At 33.6% G+C, this 16369-nt stretch overlaps 2 protein-coding genes across 2 annotated transcripts; one reads left to right on the top strand and one right to left on the bottom strand.

Moving 5' to 3' along the window:
* The first annotated feature begins 573 nt into the window (after nt 1-573).
* On the top strand, nt 574-2245 carry LOC101511620 (small ribosomal subunit protein uS8z/uS8w-like). Its single transcript, XM_004512979.4, has 4 exons — nt 574-731; nt 858-995; nt 1095-1255; nt 1916-2245. Exons 2-4 carry the CDS (start codon nt 863-865, stop codon nt 2012-2014), a joined length of 393 nt encoding a protein of 130 aa, XP_004513036.1. The 5' UTR covers nt 574-731; nt 858-862; the 3' UTR covers nt 2015-2245.
* Nucleotides 2246-2593: 348 nt separating this feature from the next.
* Nucleotides 2594-14717, bottom strand: LOC101511942 (probable RNA-dependent RNA polymerase 5). The gene is made up of 18 exons (XM_004512980.4): nt 14071-14717; nt 13736-13868; nt 12798-12872; nt 12309-12498; nt 9324-9522; nt 9125-9212; nt 8884-9024; nt 8070-8144; nt 7871-7942; nt 7445-7551; nt 6475-6623; nt 6086-6314; nt 5588-5813; nt 4432-4568; nt 4020-4191; nt 3270-3411; nt 3004-3158; nt 2594-2927 (listed from the first exon to the last, which is right to left on the bottom strand). Exons 1-18 carry the CDS (start codon nt 14529-14531, stop codon nt 2685-2687), a joined length of 2994 nt encoding a protein of 997 aa, XP_004513037.1. The 5' UTR covers nt 14532-14717; the 3' UTR covers nt 2594-2684.
* Between the last annotated feature and the right edge of the window lie 1652 nt (nt 14718-16369).

Below are 16369 nucleotides of genomic sequence, written 5' to 3'. Positions count from 1 at the left end.
TGCTTTTTATAAAATTTAATTAATTTTACACATTCAATCATATATCTATAAGATTTTCCTCAAAATCATGTCACATCACCATTTTAGTTTTGAAGACAACTATGCTATATATTTTTTTTAGTACCAACACTCTTACTAGAAATAATAATCATTCACGTAAATTGAGTAACAACTATGCTATACTAAATTATATCTTGAGTTCGCATATGTTGTAAATGATAAAATGTACGCAAATCTAAATGACGTATCCTTGTTTTTAGGTAGAATTCAATTTAAGAAATTATAGATGATATACAAATACAATTTACGTGTATTTGAGTTCACGTATTTTTAAGTAGATACAAATACTACAGAACTATATTTCACATACACCTATATAAATGTTATGTCAATTTAACAATACTTAAGTGATTTGAGTTTTGAGAGTTTACTTAGTTTAAAGAACCACACAAATAAAAAATAGGTTTTTGGTATTTTATTTTTTAAAAAAAAATATATGAGGTGTGAGTAGTAAAATAGGGAATGTAGGTAGTAAAATTAATTTTATTTATTTAAAAATCTATGTTTTTTAAAATAGGATATTTGTAAAAAAAAAAAGAAAAAAAACTTAAAATGGCTTGTTAACTAATTTAAAAGAATAAAGACGATTTGGTATTGTTTTGTATATATTACAAACCCTAACTTTTAACAGCAGCATTTTGTTTTCGGCTTGCGATTTCAAATTATTTGAGGCATGTTCCTGCGATCTCTCTGTTCTTCTGTTTGAGCGATATTTAGTTTAGTGTGATAGATAGTTTAGGGTTTCGGTTGTGCTATAATTGATTTTTTATTTTATTTTATTGAATTTTGTGTTTCAGCAACCATGGTGAGAGTGAGTGTGCTGAATGATGCTCTAAAGAGCATGTACAATGCTGAGAAAAGAGGAAAGCGCCAAGTCATGATTAGACCATCATCCAAAGTCATCATCAAATTCCTTATGGTTATGCAGAAGCATGGTATTTTTTAATTATGATTGATTTTGTCTTTGAATGTTGTATAATGCAATTTTTTTAGGGTTTTGATTTGTTATATTTTGTGTGGTTGATGACTTATAGGATACATTGGAGAATTTGAGTATGTTGATGACCATAGAGCTGGTAAGATTGTTGTTGAATTAAATGGTAGGCTGAATAAGTGTGGTGTTATTAGTCCCCGTTTTGATGTTGGTGTCAAAGAGATTGAAGGTTGGACTGCCAGACTTCTTCCTTCCAGACAGGTTACTCTTGAAATCCTAATTTTATTTCTTGGTCTAGTGCATATTTGCATGAATTTTTAGAATTTACTTTCAATAATTATGATTCTTCATATAAAAAGTTGGCTTGTTTCTTTTGTTAATTTTCTTAATCTGATGTTAGGTCCTTTGAGGAAAAAGAAAAACACAAATACCTATTTTGTACTTTTGACATGAAAATTATCAATTTGTTCTTAAAAGATTTTAAATTAGTTTTTGTTGAATTGTAAATGTGTCTCTAAAAATGTTAGCATTTGTTTGGTGGGTTGTCACCAAGTTGAACAACCATAGCAACATAAGGAAATCATACTTGACATAGATCCAAACACGCCATTAGCAAAATGACTAAATTTGATGATAATTGAGATTTTTAAGGATTATTGATACTCCTTGTTTTCTCAGTTTTCAATGATTAGTTATGGCCTTCATTGTGATTCTTATATATGAGTTGAGTAGATTGGTCAAGAGTTTAACGGTTTGGTTGCCTGTGTACTAAGGTTGATGATTTATTTCTAGTGCTGTTGTCCTAAGCATGCTATCATAAAGATCATGCGTTGAACTTTATGTGATTAGTTGCTCTGCTCATGTGCATACATGCAGTTTATTTTGTAATTTCTGACCTTTTTATAATTAAAAAATATGCAGTTTGGGTATATTGTTTTGACTACCTCTGCTGGTATTATGGATCATGAAGAGGCTAGGAGAAAGAATGTTGGTGGCAAGGTCCTTGGTTTCTTCTATTAGGCTAGCTTTTTGAGGGTCTTTGTGACTTCAATTTTTGGCTTACGGCTGTAATGGAGGATGTGTTAGTCGTCCACTAGCAATTTTTTCAAACCAAGTTTATCACTATAATTTATCTTATTTCTTCATTATTATGTTATACTGAAAAAATGTTTGAATTGGAGGCTTAAAGATGTTTGAATTGGTGCGGCTAAAGTTGTGTTCGATATTGTATTGACTAGTTTGAGTTTTGAATTTTGTGTGATGTGGTTTTGAGGAAAAAATTACCTGTAAAAGCAATTATTAAATTATCATAATCTAAGTCAATAAAAAATAGTAATATACCATTGTTTTGAAAGTTCTGGCACGTTTTTATTCATAGTGTGCCAAAGACAACCGAGTATATGCACTTAATGAAGTTAGAAAATACTAGTATTAGCAAGTTTTTTTTTTCCACTCCTATTTTTTACTTTTGGGCCATGTAAATATTTTTTGTTTTTCATATGGCGTGCCATACTGCAAAGCCACCTTGATCTCTATGTCACATCACTGTTTTTCTACATAGAGAATTCCTCTACTTATCAGTTGGTCCGAACAAAGCACTTTGATACATGTAAACTGATTTAATTAACCAAAAATATTCATAAAAGGTTAGGATACGTGGACATATACAGCCAACATGAGTTAAAGTATTTCATGATCCAAAAATTTCACGTAACACAGATGAACTACACGGCAAACATTTACTATGACTTTGATTTTCTGCACAATAATTTGTGAGAGCTGGACCAGCAACCTTCCATGCAAAGGCGCATTTAGCGACATCATTCCATTGAATGGCATAATCATAAGTAACATGATACACGGCCAAAGCCTCGTGATAAATATCAGTAACATTCTTCGAACAATCCTCTATGTTAGCAGCAACATCAAATTTCTGAAAGAGACACCAATCAGCACCTCAGAAAAACGGGAACTTCTAGAGTAAGAAAAACTGAAGAAAAAAAATATACCTGCTTATATTTCTTAATGACTTCAGCAGCCTCTTCTTTTGAGTTAGATTGACATGCAAAAGACATATCCGTCCTATACTCCTTATACAGTGTTTCCCACTTTTCCACACAGTGCATGGGTATTTCAACATCCAAACATGGAAGTTTTCTAATTTCTGATGGTAAATGGATAAGAAGAAAAAGGTAAGAATAAACACTTGAAGCTGTTAGCTAATGAAAGCGTAAAATCGATAATCAGCATAAGATGACTGTGATGGAGTACTCACTTGTTCCAGACATATCACTAGTTTGCCATCTACAAACCTCGTCGTATATTAAACCTAATATAGAGGTTGAAGTGAATGATTTGCCGTCCCTTTCCATGTAGTGCGGGAACAATTCTACAGTCAAATCTTCTGGAACTTGGATCTGTTGTTGAAGGTTAAGTTAGAAAAATTGGTACTCAAAATTGTGCACTACTAAGATTTACTCAAATTAGACAAAGTTCATCATGGTAATTTGACATGTATTAATGTAATAAACTAATCTTGGTATTGCCCACAGTCAAGATCCATTATATCACATGACCAAAGAAAATTAATCCTAGATAAATATTTTCTATGACAAAACCTAGGCTAAGCTCCATCAAGTTTATGACTATTACAATTTCAACTCTTGCAAGCATTTTATGTTTGTCAATAACTGGCATCATCTACATCCCAAAGAGTTGACACGTTAAATTTTTCTCGATATAATTTGAGGAAATTTTTCTCGATATAATTTGAGGAACTGGCATAGGTCCACAAAAGCACTTTTTTCCTCCTAAGGAATATAACCTAAATGTATTTTAAAGACTCGAGGAAAAAAGGAACAACATGTTTAGCTGCATATAGATTTCACGCAAAACACAATGTCTGGTAATGTATAGGGACGCCTTAAAAGGTTAGTCCAGTGGTTTGAGTTAGGACACACCCAAAGAGATATAGAGTTCGATCCCTACTACTAACATTTGTCAATGGAAGAAAAACAGAACTAACCTTTCCTCCACCTTTCTTAGGAGCATCTAATGCCTCATAGTATATATCTATTAATTTAAGTATATTTTCCTTCACTTGCAGCACCTCTTTTTCTTTAGTTATGTCATTTCTTAATGTCAAAAGACGATCCATGAGTGCCATCCAACTATCAGCTGCAATACCAATTGCGCTACTGGTAAAAGGAGAAAAATGTTTTCTATTAGAGTTACACAAACACCGTTAACATTATAAGGTTTTCAGGCTACAAACAGAATAAATATATCTTAAGACATATACAGGCCTAACTATTATGCACAAACTTCTACTTCAGGAAAGCAAGATGGCAATTCTTCTATTTAATAAACAGCAAGTTTGCATTGCTTGATACTACCCTATATACATTTCAAAGTCACATGAACGTCGTAACACCCACCTTGATTGGAACCGAGTTTGCAGATATAGTTTAAAAAGTTCTTCCTCACTAGGCTTAATAACACTAGAACTCAATATAACAGGATTACATGGTGGACTTTCCATCCAAGGGTCGCTCTTTCTGAAGCATTCCAACAACTGAAACATTTCAAAATATAAACGGTTAATAAAAAAAACTTTTAATGACGAATTCAAGCTTTAAGTACTTCCTAAACAAACATCAGACAAGAATATCAACATTCAACGTAATCGAAAAATACATGGACAAGAAACATCTGAGCAATAGTTTTGTGAAGATTGGTGGAAAAGATACAGTCAATATGTCCTTTTTTCCAACACAAGTATATAAAATTAAACAAATCAGGTTTGATGACCGTATTCAATTCAATATATTACACATTTAAAAGAGAATTTAGAAAGGCTGGAACAAGATTATTGAATAAGATGATAATATAATGTGTAATTTAATAAATATGAGAAAAATATAAACAACCCTATTAAAATTATTGTTTATAGTAGCACAAGGAGCAAAAATCAGTGAATGAAAAACGTTGTTATCAAGATTTCAAAACATTACTTGAATGTACATTTTTTTTTAACATCAAATTTCCTTCTAACATTGTCTTAATTAACCAACAAAAACGGGCAAACATCATTAAACAACCACAGATTTGTTGTACACTATGTAATATTGACCTCCAACTTTAGCCAACATAGCATAGTACTCAATTTGAGATTTCTTGGTGAACAGATGTTGGCGATAATAATCAGTTTTCCTTTGGAGCTTCCGATTCGAGAACAGTTTTATAATCCAAAGATAACTTCCTACTCTTTATGAGTGAGTGAGTCTGTTTTAATACTCTCATGAGTCTTCTTGCATTTCATTGCAGCAAGTTGAAAATTAGGGTTGCATAGGGAGAGAAGATTTATACGATTGTATGAATAACAAAAAGCCCTAATTGAGTAATAGCACCAATGTAGTCTGTCAAAGCAAATTTTTTAACTACCATAAAAAATCGAACAGCGAAAACACTGGAGGTCCAAATTTTATTTTAGCCCTAGCAAACAAAAAGATCAAGTAAATCACAACTTAAATATAAATGAATAGATCTAGTAAAAACACAAGGAAGGCTTAGAACTGAAATTGAAAGTGAAACCTGAGGATTCTTTGAAACCCAGTACATGTCACCATCAAAGTCACCTCCAGCAATTTCATCTGCTACTGAGCGAGGTCCGACACAAGGGAAAAAAATTGCATATTTGCCATGGCCAACATAAGATTCTAATCCTTCCACATACGTGGCCTGCATTATGTGGATGTCCCCAAAATGTAAACCTGGATTTCGATACACCAGGACATCCCCTGTAATTTGGCCATTTTCACTGCAAAAAAAAAAAACAGTCAACACAGGCCTCATAGTTTAAATTTCAAACAACATTCTCATAGTACAAACTAATTAGTACACATGGTTGCATATAGTCATAGCATTTTGTTTTATATTGGCTTATCAATATTTGATAGGCTCATAATCAAGCAAGAATAAAGAAGAGGGTAAAGGAAGGGAAATGGGCCAGCTGAAAAAGGCATGAAAGTGTATGAGGGGATGAGCAAGTGTAGGTGGAAGAGAGAGTGCGGAGGGGATATTAATGCTTACTGAATAATGCAAACTTGATTCGCTTCTAGGCAATGGCCTTCGGTAGGATCAACAGTCCCCATTAGATAGAAACAATCTTCTACATATAGTTTACCGGTTCTAAGCTTGTTCTTTTCCAATTTTACAAGTTTAGACAGATAATGCTGCAGAAATGGTTCATCAAGGGGAATCCCACATAAAATCATTCCTGCAGCATTGAAGTCATCCATCTCGGCATAGTTGAGAGATGCTGCAAGTGCATCAAGTTTGAAAACCACTGTTACGGGGGACTCTAACGAATTTTAGGCATTAGAACAATTAAATTCAAATCCCAATAAACAGCAGCTTATGTTAAATATGACAAATGGACATATTGGTATTTGGTAACTAGAAGTATGTAAGAAAATTACCTCTGAGTGCAGCACGCTTATTGGTATAGATATGGCCTGCATCTTCTAAATTACTCTTAAGTACATCCATGAAGAATTCATTTGGAACTCTTCCATAGCTTAGAAGTGCGATCAAATATTTAGATAAATATGCTCTATTTGGTTTGTGGCTGAAACATGGAGGCATCGGATTAGTTTGTTTTTCAGACAATACAAGAAAAAACATTTTGCATTCATGAATGCAAAAGGTTAGTCTAGCTTCAAACAACTTTAAGCATTAAGCAAGTTGGTTAATCAACTTAGAATCAGCATATCAATATCAACGCTAATGTATATTACTAAAAGAAATAAATGAACTGTAACCACCATTAGTTTTCCTCCAGATGACAAAAACAAAACAATGTTGCTTGCAGACCCCACCTAATATGAACATGTTATGGTGGTTGTTGATAAAAAAATAAATCAATATAAGAGCCTTTGTTACATTTTATTCTTAAATGATTCCTGCTTACATGGAGTAAACCATGTCAGTTGTACACCAGACTAGGAACACATGCCATTTGTCTCTGCACGGTGAATCCCAAAAATGTATGTGTATGTCTAACTTATGGTATCTACCTGTTAGTCTAGCACAAAACTAATGTGATCCATCGCGAATTATTCTTGATAGAGCATATCATTTTTGGATGGCAGATTTGTTGTATCAATTAAATTAGGTATTTGGACAGATATCTTATCAACCGAATCTTTTAAAATAAAATCGTTGAGAATAGCAGGCTAACCTAAGCTTTTAAAATAAAATCATTGAGAATAGCATAGCAGGCTCATATACATATATTATGATGTGTTACGTAAATATAGACAAACAAAGTTATGTCTCTACCTTTCAATATTTAAAAATAGGCATAATATAATTCATCATGTCAACAAGAATTATCAATACATTCTCCCCAACTAACACCCTAGTAGTTAAAATGAAATGGCGAAATACCTGGTATTTACTACCTCCATCGAATTTAAGCTTTGAATATTTGAAAGGCTCGGGTCAGTCATAACTTTAATCATTGAAGGCCGCACCTGTATCGTACTGGGAGAAAGCTTCAAGATTCAAAGATTCAGTGTTAAGTCAAAAGCAGCATAGCTAAAAAGAGATGAATAAAAAATACAAACCATTCCAAAAGAAGGTTGTCAACAAAAAAGCATTAACATTCCGGAATTATCAACTCTATCAATGGATGAAGGTTGTAGGTATTCTTTGTAATACAGAGGTAACACCCAAACTTAAAAGAAAATTCTACCAGACAGCTATAAGACCGATGTGCATTATGTTGTTGTATGTATATATATATATATATATATATATATATATATACATATATATCAATTTCCATGACCAATAGAATCTGTAAAAGAATACCTTTTTGTTAACCAATAGAGTACCCTTCATTGCACAACCCATGTGAAAGAGACGGCACTGAATCAGCAGTGGCTTAATAGGAGGAAGAAAAAGGATAAGTTATATTATAGTAATGTCATGTCCATGCATATTACAAATGCATGCACATAAAAGATGTCACTGAAATATGAAACTGGCAAAAGAAAAACAAGGCATCTACTGGCTGATGTTTGCTCAGTGCTGCTTCTCCCATAGCCTTACTCATATCCTCAAGTTTAACCAGATTGGAAATTTCCTGAAGGCAGTTATAGCGCAGAATCAATAAAAAAGGAATTAGAACTTAACATTTATTGAAATATATCTGAGGACACGAGATTAAATTGAAGTTATTGAGAGAAATATAAAAACAAAAGCAGGGGCTGAATAAGAGAGACCAGGAAACAGATAATTTTTTTTTTGAAATAATTATCGAAAATATAAAAAGAACAGTATGTATAGTTAGAAAATTTTTTCTTCATTTTTTGTTTCTCCCGCTGATCATTCCATTGGAAAACATACTGCCCTCATAAAGAATTTATTATATTTAATGACATATGTACACAAAGAAACATAGTAGAGAGCAGCCATTCAAAACCCTTCTTGGCCATTTCTCAACTTATGTTAAACCATAATTTTCCACTAATATTCTGTGAACCACATTAAAATCATTAGGAAAAAGAAGACATCATGAATAAAAAGCAAACTAAAAGGCATAGCTCAAGCTTTATCCTTGCAAAAAAGTAGTATCGACATGAGAATCAAGAAAACCTTTTCAGATAGAAAAAGAAAAGGATGCCAGTGACAATGGTTATGATGAGTAAAGGAAGCCAGTGAGTGGTTATGATGAAACGAAGCTAAATAGGCAATGATGAAACAAGTAATAAGTGATTCATAATACAATTTTTCTTTGAGTGGAATTTTAGCACATTGTGATTGACTGACGAACATAGTAAGCTGAATAAAAATATAACGGGAATAATTGAAAGAAAAGAGACCTTTATATGTGTATTCTTCAAGTTACTTCCTTTTAACACATTGTTAGGGCAGAGTACTGCCAAATCTTCTGAGATGAATCCAGTTCCGTCTGTGAGAATACATCGTTTCTCATTATGATATACAGTATTGCCATGTTCATCCTAAACCAGCAAAAAGAAATCATAACACAACAAAATAATATGCTGCAAGCATGACAATAAATTATAGAACCTTTTAAGGTGACTTAAATATTGACTATACCTGACAACAGACATCTGGTATTGTTTTGACGCTCACAGTTGTCCAGTCAACATTAAGCTTATAGGTCTTTGACAGAATGAGAGAGAACCTGATTTACTATGAGGTTAGTACATGGAATCAAATCCATTTTGAGAAAGTGGATGAAGGAAAACAAAATGAAACTCTAAAAGATAGTATCAAGTATCAACAAATATCCTACCTAGCCATATACTTGTCAATATTGGGTAACATGTGTGCATGCATAAATAAAGATCTGGATTCAAACATTGTCCTATTTGACAAAATGTATGATTCCCTCTCATCTGTAGAACAAGATGATTCTGTCCTAACAAAATAACATTTGACTGATGAAGTTGTTGGATCCTTCTTCTTCTCTTCCTTTCCACCAACTTTGAAAACTGTTCAATCAGTAGAAAATTTTAAAACACACATAAGCCACTAGTGGTTTCTTAAACAACTCCAAAGACAGCATCAGACACATAACAATGTAATGATTTAAGAATGCTTTTCGCAGCCAATGACTGAAATGACCCAAAAGTAACGCAAGGTTGAGAGAAGGGAAGCCAGGCATATTCTTTATGTCATAAAAATTAACTCGAGAAAGTCCAAGCAATCCTGCAGAACCTATAATTACATTTAATAGAATAATATTATCAAAGACATAATTGTAGTGCCCCAATTTTTAATAGCGACGACGTATTTTCTTTTAAAAGACTTTCTCGAATAAAATTTAAATAAAACGCCTTTCTCATAAAATTCCTGTGAATATCTTTTTTAAAAGCTTACACAAAACCAATAAAGTCTCGTAAGCAAAGAAAAAGAGAACAAATACAATAAGTGCCCAACGGAAAAGTAGTTTGAAACATATACATTTGAAAATACTCCAAGACTATGATATTAGACTCGCACCGTTCATACCCTGGGTATTCTCAGAAGACACCTCCGCAGAAGTGCTGCTTCAAGAATTCCAAAAAAAAAAATGAAACATGGAAGACAAGGTGATTAGGAGGATATTGCATAAGAGATTACTTGTAGTGAGTGTGGGTGGGGGCCATCGTTACTACTGTAGTCTTTAGTTATGATCAGATCAGGTTACGTGTATAGGGCGTTGTGCCATTTTTTGAGGTTTGATGTATTTATTACACTTTTGGATTACTGTACCTATTATCTACTTTGACAGTTGACTTCGAGGCACACGCGGAGGCTAGTCTGATCTCATCACCCCGGAGTATTATAAAATAAATATTCATACGAATTTTACGAGAAAAGCATTTTATTTATATTTTATGCATTTTAAAAGAAAATACGCTCACTAAAAATCGGGACGTTACATTGTGGTATCAGAGCGCGATTGGATCTTAGATCAACTTGTAGGTTGGGAATCACTATTTGATCATGTGCCAAGGTAAGTTGTTAGAATCTGTCGGTTGGTGCTTGTTATTTGCAGTGTATTGAAGAGGTGAGGGTAGCTTAAAGTTGTTTTATTGGGATTCTTTTAAGCTGGTACTGAGATTTCTACTTTATGTTGGTTTTGTAGGAAAGAATGTCTCCAAGAAGGAAAAAAACTGCTTCCGGAACTAACAGTAATTGGGATCATCAAATAGCTGAGATTATGAATAACATGGCTACTTTTGTTGCGGCACAGATTGCTGCGAAGAATCTTTGGGATCTGGAGAAAGAGAGATACGTGCTGCAGAGTTGGAAGATTTTCGCCGTCACAATTCTCCGAATTTCAGGGGTGCCGTGAGTCCATAAAGTTGATGAGTGGCTCCAAGAGGTGGAGAAAATATTTGGAATGATTAATTGTCAAGTGGAGGTGAAGGTCAATTATGCTACGTATCTGTTGTTGGGAGATGTTGAGTATTGGTGGAAAAGTACGTGGCTTATGATAGAGTCAACTCATGAGGAAGTGAGTTGGACGTCGTTCAAGAGGAAGTTCTTGAACAAAAACTTCCCAATGAGCACCAAGACTAGGTTGGGAGGCAATTTTCTTAAGCAATTAAGCTTCATCAGGGAAATATGACTGTCGGTGAGTATGCGGCTAAGTTCAAGTCACTCTATAGGCATTTCAGGGAAGAGGTTGATGAACAGTCCATGTGTCACCGTTTTCAAGACGGACTGAAATATGAGATTCAGGATTCTGTTTTGCCAGTGGGAATACAACGTTTCCAAGCTTTGGTGGAGAAATACAGGGAGGTTGAACATATGAGCAACAAGAGGGCTAATCGAGGAAGGAACTTTAACTCTGGGGGGCCGAGTCGCTCGAATAATCAAAACAACAAAGGGAAGCAATTGGCTAAGCCTTATAACAGGCCACATAACAACAACAGGGGCTAGAAACCGCTCATGAAATCAGAACTCAGGATCAGGAAGTGGTCCTATGGCACCAAATAATTACTGATTTAAGTGGAAAAGGGACATTATGCTACTGATTGCAGGTTTAAGGGCCCTACCAGTTACAACTGCAAGAAGCTAGGACATACATTTTGCAATGGACTGCAAGGCTACAAAGGTGGAGTCAGTTGTGAACGCGACAAGGGAAACTCGTCCTACTGCTAAGGGTCGTGTTTATTGTATGAGTGCTGAAGCAGAGAACCAATTTAACAACTTGATTCAAGAGGACTGCGAGATTGCAGGTAAAACCCTAACTACACTTTTTGATTCAGGGGCAACTCATTCCTTCATTGTTTTAGATTGTGCGAATTTGTTTGAAGCTATCTTTTGTGTCTCCTCTGCCTTTTGATTTGATTGTTTCTACACTCTCACTGTTAAAATTGGGGCATTACAATAATGGTAACCTATATATAAAAAACACAATAGAATTGTAGCTTCCATACAAATTAACTCAATATATATGATTATAAGGATGAAATATAATTAAAGAACATTATTGAGCAAGTAAATTTCAGAATGAGATAAACAATATAGTATGCAAGTGAAAGACTGCAGAGAAATGGGCAGAATATAATGATTCACAAAACATGGGAGGAAAACAGATAAAAAAGCAGATGGGATGGGTTGTAAACTTTCAGCCTAGATCATAAGTTGCACATACTAAATGAAAATGCAAATTCCCCAAATTATTTCATCTTAATTGGATGACATTTTACCTGGATTCAAGATCATAGAAACCCTAAAAAGGCCTAAGAAACAAATTAAAACTAGCAAGTAATAGGATTATTACCAAAAAAGCGATACAAACGAAGACCAACACGGAGCCCTTCTTTTCCAAACTTCTCATAGTGCTTGGCAGCTTTTTGAGCACTGGTCTCTGATTTCCTTGCATACTGATCCTCAGCAAATTTTACAAGCAAAACATTGTCATCACCTAGTGATTTCTGCAGGTGTGTTCGCGTGTGTTGTAAAATAGGGCCCTGAAAATAATTCAAACTAAGAGGCAATAAAATAAACATATTTGGCATAGAAATAGACAGTTGAATAAGCAAATAAAATATCGACCATATAAAAATCTGAACAAAGTTTGTTGATTCAGGACAATAATTCTAATGCTTTAATTATTATTGTTAAACTAATTATTAATTAGTAATTCTAATCTATACAAATTGAAATCTTCATAGCATCATAGCCATTGAATAGCGAAACAGAACAACTTACAATCACAAACACAAATTTCACGGTACACAAATCCAAAGTAGGAGAAAGGCATACAAACCTTGAACCTTAAACTCCCATTTGGAGAAACAAAGCACTGGTATATATGTGTCCTGCCAGAATCCCAATCAAGATACTGCAGAAAAAAAACAAAGTTCATACTAACGACCGCAAAATAGTTAACAGTAGCTTATCAAAATTGTATAGGAAACCGCCACAGGTTGAAATCTAGCATTAAGTGTGTTTAAAGTTTTTCAACCATATTAAGAAATGCAATAATTAGAGAAAAAAGAAAAGTCATTTTACCAAACTACCCATCTTAATTTTTGGCCGGTTTTTCACTATTATCAATGCAATGCAAAGTACGGTAATGTTTAGGAAATTGTGTGTATATATTAATCATTGAAGGAAAGTATAGGGAAAAGTAAATTAAAATTCCATTGAAAATTATGAATGACGTTTATTTTGAGACAAATTTTTTTTGTAAAAGTAACATTCACTGTAAGACGGAGGGAGTAATATAAATCAAAACTTAAAACCCGATCAACTTAACTATACTATTAGAGACTATCAACATTATAATTTCGAAGACAAACTCTCAAAATACCATAATAATAATAAGACGAGTATTTTGGTGGATCTATATAACATACAACATACAGTCCACTGTGGTCCGGTGTTTAAAAAGCACCCAAAACTCTAATAATGATCTGCAACGCTCCTTCCCATAATAGAAGTTCACGACCTGTTCTTACTGTTGAAACGGTGACCTATTTGATCTCCATTCAACGAGTTCAATTTCGAGAAACACGTAATTGTTTTCCCTTGTTTTTATTAAACAAACATCAATCAAATCACTTTCTCAGTCTTGAAAAGGAGGAGAATTGTGAATTTTTACTTCCCTAAAACAACATCTATCATTGTCATCGTTGAAGTTTTGAACTGTCTTTAAAATCTGTTTAACAAAAAATGAATCAGTGTTCATAAGATAATTTTTACCACTAGACGATCAGTAGGTCGTTCAATGTATTTCTGTCCCACAGTTTCCCAAATTTCTTTCTCAAAATTTTTCATCGTCAACTCTTTCAAGCTTCTAACATATTCAGCCGTTACAACATTTTCAATATTCTCACTGTAACAATACAATCAAAAAACCGAAACCACAAATTATCAGAGATGTAAATAAAATAAAATTAAATTAGATACAAATGAGAAGCTAGTAACTATTATTACAAATTTAAATAAACAAAACAAAGTTTATACTACTATCTCAACTCTAGTAGCAAAAAAAAAAAAACAGTACAAAAAAAAATTGAAGAGTTTAAAACTGTTACCGTCCAGCATAACTCATCAGCAGAAATGACTTTCGAAACTCTAACTCTCCTAACGCCGTGAGAACATCGGAATGCGGTGGAGGAGCTGTAGACGAAGACGGAAGTGACTGTGACCGTAACGGTAACGGAGAAGGACGTGACTGTAAATGTGACAGTAACTGTGACTGTAAGGAATAAGGACGTGACTGTGACTGTGACTGTGACTGTGACTGTGACGAAGAAGGACGTGACGGTGACGGAGGAGACCGATGTTGGTTAATCATATATACGGTAAATGCATTAAGAGAACGCTTAATTGGTTGTGTAGAGATATAATAAAGAATTTGAAGAGCTTTTTGTTCTCCGAGCTCAGCTAAGTTTCGTCGAATTGATGAGTCGAGCGGTGGTTGCGATTGTTGTTCGCGGATTTGGTTTATAAGATTCTCTACTGATGACGGAAGATTCACCGATTGGTCCGCCATAACAAACTTCTAACCGAAATGCAAAAATGAAAAGTGGAAATTGGAAACTAAATAAGAGAATGCATGAGTAGAGTGAGAAGAGAAGCAATGAATGTGTTTATTTAAAAGCGAAGAAATAAATAAAATAATGAAGAAAAGAAAGTGAGAGGATTCGCGTTTGGAAAAGACACCACGCTACATGACTTGAATAAAAAAAGTGTGAAGACTGGTCTTTTCGGACTGTGTATGAGTGTCATTTCAAACTGTCCTTTTAAATATTTCAACAATTAGTTAATTTTCAATTTTTAATTACTTACAAATGTATTTTTTCAGATAATTAAATTTTATCCATACATTTATTTAAATAGATTGGTGATATAATATTGATGTAATATTAACGTCAAACAATTAAATATTTAACTTTTTCACATTAAAATTTATATATAAAAAGGAATACATGTGCTTTTAAATGTTTTTTTTGAATTATTTTATTATATACTAAAAATAATTTTAATGAAAATTTATGAACGAAGACTCAAATTCTAAAAAGAGAAAAAGAAAACAAAATCTAAGAAAAAAATAGCAAAACTCATGAGAAATACCATCTCCGTCTTATTATGTTATTGTGGTATATTTTCAATTGTTATATTAGAAACCAATAAATGTTCTCCTTTGGTTTTTATTGATTTTTTCTTTTAACAAAATGAGGCAAATGAAGATTAACTAAAGAATATGAGGGTCCAATTAGAGTTACGATTTTTTTCACTATTTTAGGAGTGAAAAATTTAATACTTGACCACCCTACTTTATAATATAGTATGAAATTCCCAATACTTATTGACTCCAAAACCCTGTGCATAATAGCCTCCCCAAATAAAATTAGATACAAATGAGAAGCTAGTAACTATTATTACAAATTTAAATAAACAAAACAAAGTTTATACTACTATCTCAACTCTAGTAGCAAAAAAAAAAAACAGTACAAAAAAAAATTGAAGAGTTTAAAACTGTTACCGTCCAGCATAACTCATCAGCAGAAATGACTTTCGAAACTCTAACTCTCCTAACGCCGTGAGAACATCGGAATGCGGTGGGGGAGCTGTAGACGAAGACGGAAGTGACTGTGACCGTAACGGTAACGGAGAAGGACGTGACTGTAAATGTGACAGTAACTGTGACTGTAAGGAATAAGGACGTGACTGTGACTGTGACAGTAAGTAACCGTGACTGTGACGGTTACCAAAATTTTTTGGTACGATTTGTAGAATGGATACGCCGAAACGAAAACGTTTGGTACTAATGGATACGCCAAAACGAAAACTATTGGAGAATGGATATAAAGGATAAAAAATTCTGTTAGTAAAGAGTGGGGGTGGACATCGGGCGGGTATGGGTGGGTTCGGGCCTAAAATGTAAAACCAGCCCAATCCATGGGTTTGATGTTTTGGCCCAATTTCGTCTATATTTTAAATTGGGTACGTCGGGTTCGGGTAGATCGGGTGTCGGTTATGTATGGACGGATAAAAATGGGTTGGATTTTATTGGACTTATTTAAGATTTTAAATCTGCTCTTTTAAGAATCATAACACACAAAGAATCTCATAAAAAATGGGAGTTTTTTTTTTGCTTTTATTTAAGAAAAAAAATCTGCTCTTTTATAATTTATTGGTCCAATCTGCTACCTAACTTATTTTTAATTGGGCTCAGTTGTTGGACTTGGTTCTGTTGTTGGGCTGGATGCTTTTAAAAAAACATTTGCCTTGTGGCTGGGTTTTTTTAATAAATTGGCCTTTTTTTTAATTTTTGGCAAGTGACTTTTTGTGTTTTTTAAATTTATATATTAATATATAATATAAAAT

The sequence above is a fragment of the Cicer arietinum genome, chromosome 8 (assembly GCF_000331145.2).
Source record: "Cicer arietinum cultivar CDC Frontier isolate Library 1 chromosome 8, Cicar.CDCFrontier_v2.0, whole genome shotgun sequence".
NCBI classification, from domain to species: Eukaryota; Viridiplantae; Streptophyta; class Magnoliopsida; order Fabales; family Fabaceae; genus Cicer; species Cicer arietinum.
Note: the sequence above shows the minus strand (reverse complement) of the source record. Positions and strands in the feature narration are given on the sequence as shown.

What these genes read in the sequence shown, in the direction of transcription:
- LOC101511620 (XM_004512979.4), top strand. Translation starts at nt 863, where the DNA reads ATGGTGAGAGTGAGTGTGCTGAATGATGCTCTAAAGAGCATGTACAAT. An exon ending in TATGGTTATGCAGAAGCATG is followed by an intron (nt 996 to 1,094) that starts GTATTTTTTAAT and finishes GATGACTTATAG; the next exon opens with GATACATTGGAGAATTTGAG. An exon ending in GACTTCTTCCTTCCAGACAG is followed by an intron (nt 1,256 to 1,915) that starts GTTACTCTTGAA and finishes AAAAATATGCAG; the next exon opens with TTTGGGTATATTGTTTTGAC.
- LOC101511942 (XM_004512980.4), bottom strand. Translation starts at nt 14,531, where the DNA reads ATGGCGGACCAATCGGTGAATCTTCCGTCATCAGTAGAGAATCTTATA. An exon ending in AATCAAGTTTGCATTATTCA is followed by an intron (nt 5,814 to 6,085) that starts GTAAGCATTAAT and finishes TTTTTTTTGCAG; the next exon opens with TGAAAATGGCCAAATTACAG. An exon ending in TAGTGATATGTCTGGAACAA is followed by an intron (nt 3,159 to 3,269) that starts GTGAGTACTCCA and finishes ATTTACCATCAG; the next exon opens with AAATTAGAAAACTTCCATGT.